Raw genomic sequence first — 11,826 nt, forward strand, 5'->3', positions numbered from 1 at the left:
TGTTCTTTTTTAAAAATTCCTGGTGGCATTGTGCAAATATTTTTATTGAAAATGTAATAATAAAGATAAAGAATAAGTGCTTTATTGGCAGGACTACTTCATTCTGTAGTGATGAATAAGAATTCATCTGATGATACAAGCACAACATTATGAAAAAGTTATACATGTAGTGATGTTTTACAGAAAGTAAATGTTATAATTACTTGCATAAAATGCTTAAATTAAAATAGTTTGGTAAACTTCATATAATTAACAATACTCATTCAAGTAACACTATAATATTAGAATTTAAGTTAAAATTCTTTGTACAATTAACAAAAATAATGGTTTATGTCAACCAATAATTTAGTTTTTACAACATAACGTTTAATCTTGGTAACAAATAAATAAAATGCTGTGTATTTTCTCATTTTCTTTATTAATGTGGTGAACAATGTTAATTCCTAATTAACAGATATATCAAGATCATGCCACTGGTAATTAACAAACATGTGCAATTGTCACCCTCCTCACCATGTAGTGACAGGGTAATCAACAGCACATACATGTAAAACAGTAAAGCACTCCAATAGTATCTGTCCTTCTTTTTATAAAAAAAAAAAACCTTTCTGCAAAATTTGTTATTTTCTTCTTGGGTATTAAAACTTAATTAAAAAGAAAAACCTTCAATCCACTTTTAAATTAGTGTTTAGGTAAGTATTACACATTGACTAAAAACAAAGTTGCTTTTAAAATTCTTCAATGTGCACAAAGAGATAAACTGTACATTCAGGTACATGTACTGGTACAAAAACTGTACCTATACAATAACATTAAGGTGCTCTGACCTGCCACCTGGTGCAGTGTATATTAACTAGTACTAGCCACTAGTTTGTCATCACATCCCAACTACTGGTATTAACTATTAAAGCAAAACATTGCAGGTAACAGTAAGCATACTGTATGTATGTTTATTGCCTAAACAAAAAAGCCGCTTTGAAGAAACACTCTTAGAAACTAAAACAAAACATTATTATTAAGGCCAGTAATATCATTACCAAATTTATGGTCTCTTAAAACTGGCATCCAGCACCATCAAAAGCATTATTCCTATAAATATGTAAAAAGTTGCATACAGAATTCTGTATTTATGTCTTCATTTATAATAATAATAATAATAAAACAAGCCCTGGCCAAAACTAACTTTCTAACAGTGTAAATTTCAAGTTCCAGTATGTTAAAACTTGAGACAGCAAAGAAATGGTGACAAATAAAAACATGAGAACTTTCAAACTTTGAAGGTTGTTCCTTCTGTCGTTTTGCACCATATTGCATCAGTTAACATATCATCAATTATCAACCCAAGCACATATTGGCTCCTTTCTTCAACCTCTGCACCTGAATCCATCTGGTTCATGGTCAGCCCAACTGGACAATGGTCATCTGAAAGGTCTACACCCTGGGGTTACTTCTATCATTGGTGACCGTTTTCCTCAGTATCATTCCTTTCCTGATGTCACCCAGTAGTGCTCCCCTCCCTCCTGAAGATGGTGCTGTGGTCTGTGTAGGTGCTGGAGGTGGTGGTGGTGGAGCTCCCCCTGGTGGCGGTGGTGGAGGAGGAGGAGGAGGCTGATGAACTGTTGCAGATGATGAGACAGTAGTTGGTGTGGGAGACTGTATAGATCTCGTTCTGGATTTTGAAGATTTTGATTCTTTCCTCATTTCCCTGAGAAGAAATGAAGGATTGGTCATAATTTTGTCCAGCTTAAGTATGTATTTCATATCCTTGGCATATACCATATATAAGCAGTCGAGCAGTTTTCAGTGTTCTAACATATTACAAATCATCTTCAAAATTAAAAAATTTTAAACATCTCCATGTAAAATATTTGAACACCCATTTGTTAAAACGTGTATTTTACCCATACCCATTTTAGTAATGTACGTATTTGTGAACTAGAGGACTTTTTCTCACCTATATTAAAAGCAAAGCAATTAAATTTTAGACTTCTGAACTAATTGAGAAACCACAAAAACATTTTCATATTTAGTGAGTCTGTACATAAATCCATCTCACCATTTGTGCAGACAAAACTTGAGTTTTTAAAATTAAAGAACATGCTGTTAGTGTCTACTAGTATATAGCATCTAATAGAAGAAGAAGAACTTGAAACCTTCTGTAAAGTAATAGTGGGATATAAAAAGAACCCAAGTAAAATTATGTGTTTTAGAGTAAAGGAAGAAGTTGATAATAAAAATCTAAATACTGTAATGCCAGTGTTAGAAAACAGTGGGTTTTATAAATAGGTATCATGCATCTCACCAGTACAAGGTGACCATTCCATATATATATGCAATACTGAAGTCAAGTCAGTTGTAAACTATGTGACAAGGGGGCACTTTGTTATGTTCAGTTTATTAGTTGAATACTGACACCATTACAAGCAGGTAAGTATACATACGTTAGATCATGGAGAAGATAATCTGACTAGTCCAATAGTGCCAAACTTTGGGCCATATGCTTTTTTTTTTTTTTTTTTTTTTGTCCCTGGTCATACAATGTCAACATAATGTCACCAAACACTATGAATTCTGAGAAAAGGGCTTTCAAAATTGTACCAAATTAAAGCCATAATTGTTTTTTTTTTAACTATTGACATTAACATGCTTCTTTCAAACCCAATTCTCACGTTTACTTTGCATAATTAATACCACATAATTATGGCATGCTTTTTATATGATTTCATAAAACTAAAAAATGAAAATAATACCAATGTCAAAAAAGTTTTCTGTGTACTTCCACATAAAATGTTCACTATAATTACAAAAAATCTTCAGTTTACTACTGGCTGAAAGAAGTGCAGCCCATACTGTTATAGCTCAAGGTTCACAGCTCTATCCCTGAAACTGCAATGATAAACTTCATTGAAAATTTCATTCTCACAGAACAAAATGCCCAAAGTATGACAATTTTTGGAAAAAGGGGGAGTAAAATCCGAGCAATTCAGCACAAAAGAGGTTAGTTTGCCACCATTATTCCACCCAGTAAGTTGAGTTATCCTATCTCTGCTACATAGTACTTGTAAATTGTTTCCTTTACCTACATGTTTGTCTTAAACAAAAGGAAGACTGAACAGAAAAGAAATGGGATTAATTTAAAAAATGCTTTCAAAAAATAATAATTATTATAACAAATAACATACAATGAAAAATAAATTTCTACAAATATTATTGTGTATTTCTCAATCAGAACAGAGATCGTCTATTCATTTTATGAACATAGTTGTCCACAGACTCTAAACACGATGCAAAAAAAATTAATGAAGACTTAAAAAAAGAACCATCATACATTATTGTCAGTACAACAGGAAAATGACCTTATTTTAAATAAGGCAAAGCAGTTTGTACATGCAGAGTGTCCAGCATCAATCCATATTAGCAACACTTACGGTAATTACTAGATCTTTTCAAGGGGGAAAAATTATCAAACTTTCAGGTACAAATTATGATAGCCACAAAAATTATATTTCTGTATAATATATGTACTGGTAGTGCATTTACTACATAGAATACAGCTATAGAGAAGCCAGCATTTCGATTCTGATGCTATTGCGAAACAGGAATGTTGTAATTTTAAGTGACTTAAAAATACAGTTAACTGTAAAATTCACAATTTTCCCCCCACTTAAAAGATCGAGTAATTACCGTAAGCAAGTTTTACATTAGTGTCTATCACAATATAGAATGTATATATCTGGAATACTTACCCTGGTTTACTGTATGGTGGCTGCTCTGCTTCACTTGATGATTTCCTCTTCAATTTTCTGTCACATTTAAAAAGGTAAAGACAATGTGTGCATTAAAACCCTAAAATATTTTCCTTAAAATAATCACTATAACTATTTTAACAAAAAAATACAATGTTAAATAATAATACTTTAAATGATAATCAGATTATGTTTATACACTACAAACTAAAAGTTTAAAACTTCTGTGGTAAAAGATGATCATTAGAGGATTGCTTGAAAAGAGAAAAACATAAAAAATTATCATTTCAAAATTGGCCTCATTTCTTAGTAAAAAATTCACTCACTTTGATGATAATTTTCCCTTCTTTACACTCTTCAGTAACGCCTTCATGTTTGATGTGAAGTGAATCTAAACATAATTACAGTCATTATATTTACTGCATCCATAAGTCATCCAGTTTTGTTACTCCTCCCCCCCATTAAAAATACAGATATGAATAAGTAAATAAATAAATAAATATTATCTTAATTAATATATAAATGAATAAATGAAATATATTTAAAAAACAATAATGAATATTAGGCAACATGGTTCTGTGCAATCCTTAACACTAAAAACAAACATATACAGTTGTCAATATATTAAAATTGTAATACATTATGAACCAAAAAGTATTCAAATATTCTTAAGGTTTAAAGATAATTTGGTATGAAGGGTTTAAATAAGAAGTGGTTAAAAGCAACTCTCACTGGAACAGGGTTGTACAGCTTCAGGGCAGGCAGGATAACAGGACTGAAAAAACTCCATTGGTTTATCTAAAATATACAGGGGAAATAATGTTAAGTTGATAAAGTTATTTCTAAAACAAACATAAATATTTTTAAAAATTTTACATCTTGTAGCCATCTAAATTTACAGTTCAGTCAAATGAGAAATAATTGATTTTTATGCTCCTGAGGAAATTCATTTGCTAGTTAACAATATTTTGTATTTATGTTATGTTATAAATCTTAGAATGATGTAACTTTTTTATAAAGACCGAGGAATTAATCAGTTATAAAACATTGGACAAAAATATTAATCTGACTGAGATATGATAAAATTAAAAAAAAACTTGGTCTTCAGTATGGTTTATTACAAATCAGCATGCAATGTCTTCTAGTACAGTGAATACCATGTTAAGCCCCTGCATACACAAATTCTTAATTCTTTTGACAGTTGAAACAATTTTTTCACCCCGAGTTTCAAAAAATAACAGAAGACTCATCTCCACTATCAGTGAGTGTGCTAGTTAGAGTCCAAAATATCTGATATACAGGGGAATTATCTCTTGTATGGAGAGAATTGTTATTTATTTATTCATTTACTTATTTCTCACCTCTTGTATGGATGGAATAGTTTCACTGTGGAATATATAGTTCAGCACCTAAAAAATATTTAATCTGTTACAAATAATAATATTTCACCACTGAGGATTCTGTATGCATGCCAGCAATAATATGCCCCCCCCCCCCCCCCCCCCCCAACTGCCTAAAGTGGCAGAGGCTGTGCAATACCTTCTCTCTGAACAATGTTCTTTTAGATGGGGAGAGCAACTGACTGAACTGCTTTCTTTTGAAAGTTACCAGCCAAAAGCATTTAAAGTTTATTTTGTCACATTTCATCCACTTGTCACAATAAAGTCTGGAAACTACTGTTTAACTTTTGACCCCGGGTCAGATAAATAGTGACCACCACCACCTTACCTCTGCCACATGAGGGGTTAGTTTGATCAGGTGTCTCGCTTCCGGAAAGGCAGTATCGAGTTCAAAACCGCGTGACATCTCATAGAATAAATGACCTGTAGGATGAAGTGTATTATTCAATAAAATGTTCAGCATCAGCCATACATACGTGATGTAAAATAACTAACCTACTCACTTTGATCAATACTTACACAATACCCAATAATACACTTTAATGTATACAACATATGCTATCAATTACACATGTGTTACAGAGTAAATCTTGTATCTAAATCATCATTACAAAACTATTGCTGGCCTCAATAGTTGTGTGAATAAATTATCAACTTTATTATCCTTGGTGGTATCTGTGATGATGTGATTGTGTTGGTTGTGACAGTCAATTGTGTTAGTTGTGACAGTCAATTGTGTTGCTACTGCTAAATTTGGAAACAGGCTGATGTGGCATGTAGCAGAACTCGTTCTTACCAAAACAAAGTGAATCAATAGAATCCCTGCTATCCCTGAGCTTCTTCTTAAGAATTGGTTCTAATTTAGATTCCAGACCAAGGAAAGCGTTTTCATATCCAGCGAGTCTACATACAGAGTTCTGGATAAACACATTTCCTGAATGCACATGTCCGTGTGAAGGAAAACCCTTCTCTGATAAGAACAACAGAGCCTGAAAAAAAAATTAAAATTTCATTTAGGTTATTATCAAAACTTTTTCAAAATAAGAAATACTTTGAATTCAGACAAAATACAAGACTTTGAAACATTTGTCAGGGTGTTAATCAATATTCATTGCCAGGTAAACTATGTGTCAGTTAAATATATATACCAGGGGGTTAAAATTTAGTCGACTGCATTCAGCAAGAGTCCCTGCAGAATGGATCGATCTACTTAGACCGATAATTTCACTGGGAATGGGCCCTTAGTTTGAAATGTATATATTCCTGATACACCTACCTCTAAAATCTGCTTCCCAAATGTCTGTAATTGCTGTAATGGTAGACCACTACTTCTGAAGTTATATTTGGAGACATATGCTTCTGAACACCGTGTCTGCAAAAATAATTATACAAATTAATACCCATTACAGTAATAACCAGATCTTTTCAATGGGCTAAAATTATCAAAATTTTAGATACATAATTTTATTACCACAAAATTACATTTCTATGTAGCATTTTCGATGCTTTTACTGCATAGAATAGAGCTATTGAGAAGACTGCTTTTTAATTTTAAGAAATTATGACTTAAATACACAGCATATGTAAAATTCACAATTTTCTCCAATTGAAAAGTTGGAGTAACTGCATAATACTATGTACATACATGCTTTTCTTTATGTATATAATATAAGTACTGTATGAAATAGGTGATATTTATCCATATTAAGTATTCAGTCCATATTACTTAATCTCCAATTTTTCTGTGTTAATCCAAAATATCATATTTCATCATCTGACATTCATAACATTCAAATATAAAACTCAAATATAAAGCTCACATACCTTGTATATTAAATCTTTTAATGATCCCTTGTTGCTATAAGGATGTATAGCTACTATCAAGTCTTGTTCAAAAACAAAGTCTATATCATGAAGGGGAAATATAAAGGGATGCTGAAAGTAATAATACAATATAACTGAGAACAGTAATATAATTCCACACTTAACAATCTTTTTTACATTCTTTAAATTTTGTCAAACACATTTCAATATTGAAAATTACATTCCTTTAGACATCTTTTAATTTAAAATAACAGCTGCACACAACAGTGTACTTTGTGTGTGTCTGCCTGTCTGTCTGCCACCCATCTACCTGTTCTTTGTCTCATCATAAGCCGTGTAAGCAACATAAGCTACCTGTATCTGTATTGCTGTCATCACCTCTGACAAAGTCTTTTTATTGGCTGCAGTAAAGAACATTGGCATTGCATTCGGTTTGGGAACCATACTCAGCACCTTCTCTGTGCGGCTTTGGACATCTTTTATCAGAAACCAGTGCTTCCCAACTCTACTTCCTGAAATATTAAAACAGCAGTACTGGTTGGTTCCAAGTAATAAACACTTGAATTATGAATTTTTAAAGAGAAAAACAGTGTTCTATGAAACTAGAAGAGGGGGCATATAGTCTTGTTGGTAGGTAAACTTCATCAGAAAATTGGACAGACTAACCCAAGTCCATCATCTGGTTAGACCTGATGATTGTGCTAGATGTGACCAATCCTGCTGTTACTCAATAATGTGTTAGGTATGATTCAAGTTGTGTTAGACATGACTTAATTGCATTAGATGTAACTCATGTAAAGTTATATGTGACTCATGCCCTGTGATGTGTAACTCAATGTTATGTTAGGTCTGACTCATGTTGTGCTGAATGTGAGATGTGACACCAATGTCTTACGTGAGACTAGATTGTGTCAGGTGAGACTTGATTGTGTCAGGTGTGAAAACAGACTGACCTATGTCTTCCATCTGGTCCACCAGCACATACTGACCAAGTGACCGTAGGTAATACTGACAATTTAACAAGGCAGCCTCTGAAGTCAATAAACAAATGAATCTTTAATAAAACAGAAATATCAAAAAAGACATAAAAGACATAATGTGTGTAATTGTGTACACTTGGTTTCACTCGACTGTCAGCAGTCAGCAGAGATCAAGGACACAATGATAGTTGGGAACTGGGTACTTCATGTGATAAATAAATAATTGAAGTTGACATTGAAAACTGATAAGATAAAAACATAAAAATGTGATCAGAATCCATTGTCTGCATATTCCCCGCCACTAATTTTACTCACCTCTGACTGCATTTTGGCGTTGTTTGCTTTCTAACTCCAGTTTTGCTGGAAGTGCGATGTCCTCGTGAAGTGCAGTGTAGTCATAGCGAGCATTATGTCTGAAAAATAAGAGATCATTGTTTTGTTAAGCACAACATTCTGGAGTTTAATAACACATATTATTATGTAGTCAACAGATGGTACCAAATATAGCATAACTCTAAACAATTGTAATTGTAAGTCCAACACAACCAACTTAATCAAAAAATTGTACATGTACGAGCACACCAACATACACACGTGCAAACACTCACAAACACATACACATAAACATATAACATTACCTGCATTTACATATACAGTAGACAACGAGGATAATGATGACAACCAACACAATCCCCACAACTACCACCACCTGAAACAGTAACAGAATATTCAACAATATATATATTTAGCACATATATTCTGTATTAAGAAAGGTATATAAATTATCCTGTAATGAAGTTGCATTGCATCAGTTGTTATTATAATTCTTCATACAGATGTTATAAAAGATAGTCACAATGATGTGTGTCAATTAAAGTGAGTTATTGTAACGCTGAGCGATCAGTTCTAATTGGTGGTTATTCTGGCAATGTGCATTATGTACCTGACCCTGTTTGGTGAATAAATATGGAGTTGAGATGAAGAAGCATATACGGGGACTCCATAAAAAAATCGCACTCTGAGCTCTTAGTTCCAAAATAGAATGTATTGTTGCAGTCATTATGTATCTAATAAGTCACTGGACCACAACAGTGTAACACTGCATCAAAAATGAATAAAAGCTTTTGAAACTAGAAAAGCACTCCTAGAGCGCAGACCTCCGCCAAGGCAGCAATTTATTATTATTATTATTATTGCTTGATTATTGATCCAGATCACCACCAAAAACTAATCACTTCTAAGTTAACCCATTTCCCACCTACCCTGAAAATTTCATCAAAATCGGTCCATAACTGTTTGAGTTATGTTGATGACAAACAAGCAGACAGAAAGAAAGACAGACAAACAGGGGTGAAAACAACTTCCTTGGGGGAGGTAAAAAGTCTATAATATCACCATGGAAGGAGTACCTGTAATCACTGAAGTTGTTTTTATTTCACTTTTTGTCATTTTTTATTTTCTGTACTCCAGAAAATACTGGAGCACAAATTAGTTAGCTTTGAAAGTACATAAAATCAAAATTGTTTATATAATTAATTTTCTTTAACCTTTTATTTTATGTTGTAGTTTTGTTTTGCACATATTTGGATTTAAACTCTAAATAATAATAATAATAATAATAATAATAATATTATTATTATTATTATTATTATTATTATTATTATTGGATAAAATTCTACTTTATGTTCAGCAAAGAGAAGTATATGAATTTTTATGATACAATCTCTTTTCTTTCGGATAAAAAAATAAATGGTGTGGCTCAGATTTGTCCAAATACTGGGTATATATCATGACTCATAAACTACAAGCATGGTGTCCATATATATTAGTGTTGACGTGATCACTTCACACTGTCTAAACCTTTGTTTTTTTTAAGTATTTCATAGTTCTATAAAGAAGTGCCTTGTTTTATCTCTTAAATATGTATGACTGATACTTCAATCAAACATCTTGAATCTAAAAAATGCACAGCTGTATAGTACACTCAGGCTTTTTTAATTTCTGTGATGGTTGGCCTAGAGTCCTGCACCTTATGTAAGTGTTCCAGGTAAGTCCATGGGTCCCTTGATAATTCTCACCTCAGTCTCTTGATAAAGCTGACCTTAAACTTTTAACATGAATGACCTTATTCACAGGTCACTGCACCCCTACAGGGGGGGGGGGGGGGAGCGGCACGTACCTGTATACTGCACACACCTATCAACATTATGCTTAAGTACTCTGAGTCACCAACACTATAGTGTTTATTATCAATATGGCCATGGTTGGCCTGAATTTTCACAACTTGCGTAAGCTGTGCAGTAAAATCAATGGGTTGTGTGTGAGTTTAATGACCTCAATTATGGGCCATAGCAGGGGCAAGGTGGGCTGGTCTCAACAGGCCTCAATTACTATACATGTTTATTCCCCTGGAGATATATACTGCATTGATGGGAGTTCACTTTAATTTCCTCATATTATGTTATATAGTGTGCAGCGTGAGTGATGTGGTCTAAACCAAATAAATTTATGCTTTCACACATATATCACACCTGGTTTGGGGGGGGGGGGGTGTGCAATCAGCAATGTTTACTGCTGACCATGCTTAAACACAAGAGGTGATTAAATCTAAAGCCAGGGCTGTAGATAGACAGTACTTCTGTTCCTAGCCAATGGTTCTGTTCATTTTGGCTAAAAAAAAAATGGATTTTCCTGGGGTTTAAATCACTTTTCCCATCCTACCAACGTGTAATAAATCCATTCCAACATTCAAAGTAATTACTCCCTGTATTTTCTTAAAAGTTGGGCTTTTTGCAATAACCTCTTTTGAAATTATAACAGAGAGAGCCGCCTATGGAGGTCAAATAGTCTGAAGACAAGCACAGCTTCCAGAATAATTGAGACAACTGCCATTTTGGTGGTAAAAAAGAATTTATATAATATTTTTATGAGTTTTTTACAATGTAATTATTTTGAAATATGGATCTCATAGGGAGATTTTTTTTAATCCATTTAAATCATAGCTGGTTTAAATCATAGTTTTGGCATTGGGGGATACGTTAACCTATTTGAAATATCTATATTTTCTAAATATTATTAACAGATATTTATAGTATATAAAAAGTACTCATGTATTGTGATAATAGTAATTATTCTGTGTATATAATTAATGCTGTTTATATTTAAATTATTAAAACATATATGTTATACCGGTTTACCGTTTTTAATATAATAATAATAAAGGTGATCCAAAACTACCATAGTACAGCATTATTTTTAATACTGTACGTGAGGTTCGAGAAGAATTTCATCAGCTGTGTTATGTCAAAAGAATGATGTGATTTTTTCTTCAGTCATCAGCTAATATTGAGATAGTTCATCAGGGAAACCATTCCCTAATGACGATGTCCTGCTAGACATCGAAATATTGGAGGTAAAAACGATCTCAATATTAGCTGTTAACTGAAGAAAAAATCACATCATTCTTGTACATGAGGTTGCAATTGCTAGTATATACTAGTAATTATTTGCAGGTTGAATATAGTGTCAAACCACTGCTCACGATCAACTGCCATCACTTACCCAAACGTTATTATTAATGAAATTCTCAAAGTCTCCCATGTTGCGGTATGTGCATTTGACGTAAACAGCGTTGACGTTACTTCCAGTTCAAACGCCGAAATTAGTGACATAAAAACACCCGTCTCTCCCAGTCGAGCGTGATCTCTCCTTTCTGTCAAGAAGACTAAAATTTCGTCCAGGATCTACATATTGTCCGGATGAGCGGCTTTGACCCGTCAAGTTTCCATGTACGAAGTGAAAAGTGAACTTTTACCCCGCGATCAGCTGAACTGACATCACATCTTCAGTCGCAACATTTGGAGCACATGATCAGTC

General features: G+C 33.1%; 1 protein-coding gene across 3 annotated transcripts; it reads right to left on the reverse strand.

Annotated features, from left to right (window-relative positions):
• Positions 1–66: 66 nt before the first annotated feature.
• On the reverse strand, positions 67–11,826 carry LOC106169499 (slowpoke-binding protein). Of its 3 annotated transcripts, none has more exons than XM_087014976.1 (15): positions 11,512–11,826; positions 8,589–8,659; positions 8,266–8,363; positions 7,924–8,001; positions 7,325–7,482; positions 6,971–7,081; positions 6,423–6,518; positions 5,943–6,135; positions 5,475–5,569; positions 5,108–5,155; positions 4,479–4,544; positions 4,073–4,137; positions 3,747–3,803; positions 3,080–3,108; positions 1,535–1,705 (listed from the first exon to the last, which is right to left on the reverse strand). In XM_087014976.1, exons 1-14 carry the CDS (start codon positions 11,548–11,550, stop codon positions 3,093–3,095), a joined length of 1,191 nt encoding a protein of 396 aa, XP_086871102.1. In that variant the 5' UTR covers positions 11,551–11,826; the 3' UTR covers positions 1,535–1,705; positions 3,080–3,092. The 3 variants fall into 3 exon arrangements, with proteins under 3 accessions (XP_086871099.1, XP_086871102.1, XP_086871100.1); XM_087014974.1 differs by having other exon boundaries at positions 1,559–1,705; positions 3,084–3,108; XM_087014973.1 differs by lacking the exon at positions 3,080–3,108 and having other exon boundaries at positions 67–1,705.

Source organism: Lingula anatina, chromosome 6 (genome assembly GCF_051362555.1).
Source record: "Lingula anatina isolate TDL-2025a chromosome 6, LinAna3.0, whole genome shotgun sequence".
Lineage (NCBI taxonomy): Eukaryota > Metazoa > Brachiopoda > Lingulata > Lingulida > Lingulidae > Lingula > Lingula anatina.

Bases quoted from the DNA above. Each gene is read 5' to 3' on its own strand.
- LOC106169499 (XM_087014973.1), bottom strand. From the start codon at position 11,550: ATGGGAGACTTTGAGAATTTCATTAATAATAACGTTTGG. The intron at 7,082-7,324 runs GTAGCTTATGTT...TATTACTTTCAG, and splicing joins TGACAGCAATACAGATACAG to CATCCCTTTATATTTCCCCT. The intron at 6,519-6,970 runs GTATGTGAGCTT...TTATTTTTGCAG, and splicing joins TAAAAGATTTAATATACAAG to ACACGGTGTTCAGAAGCATA.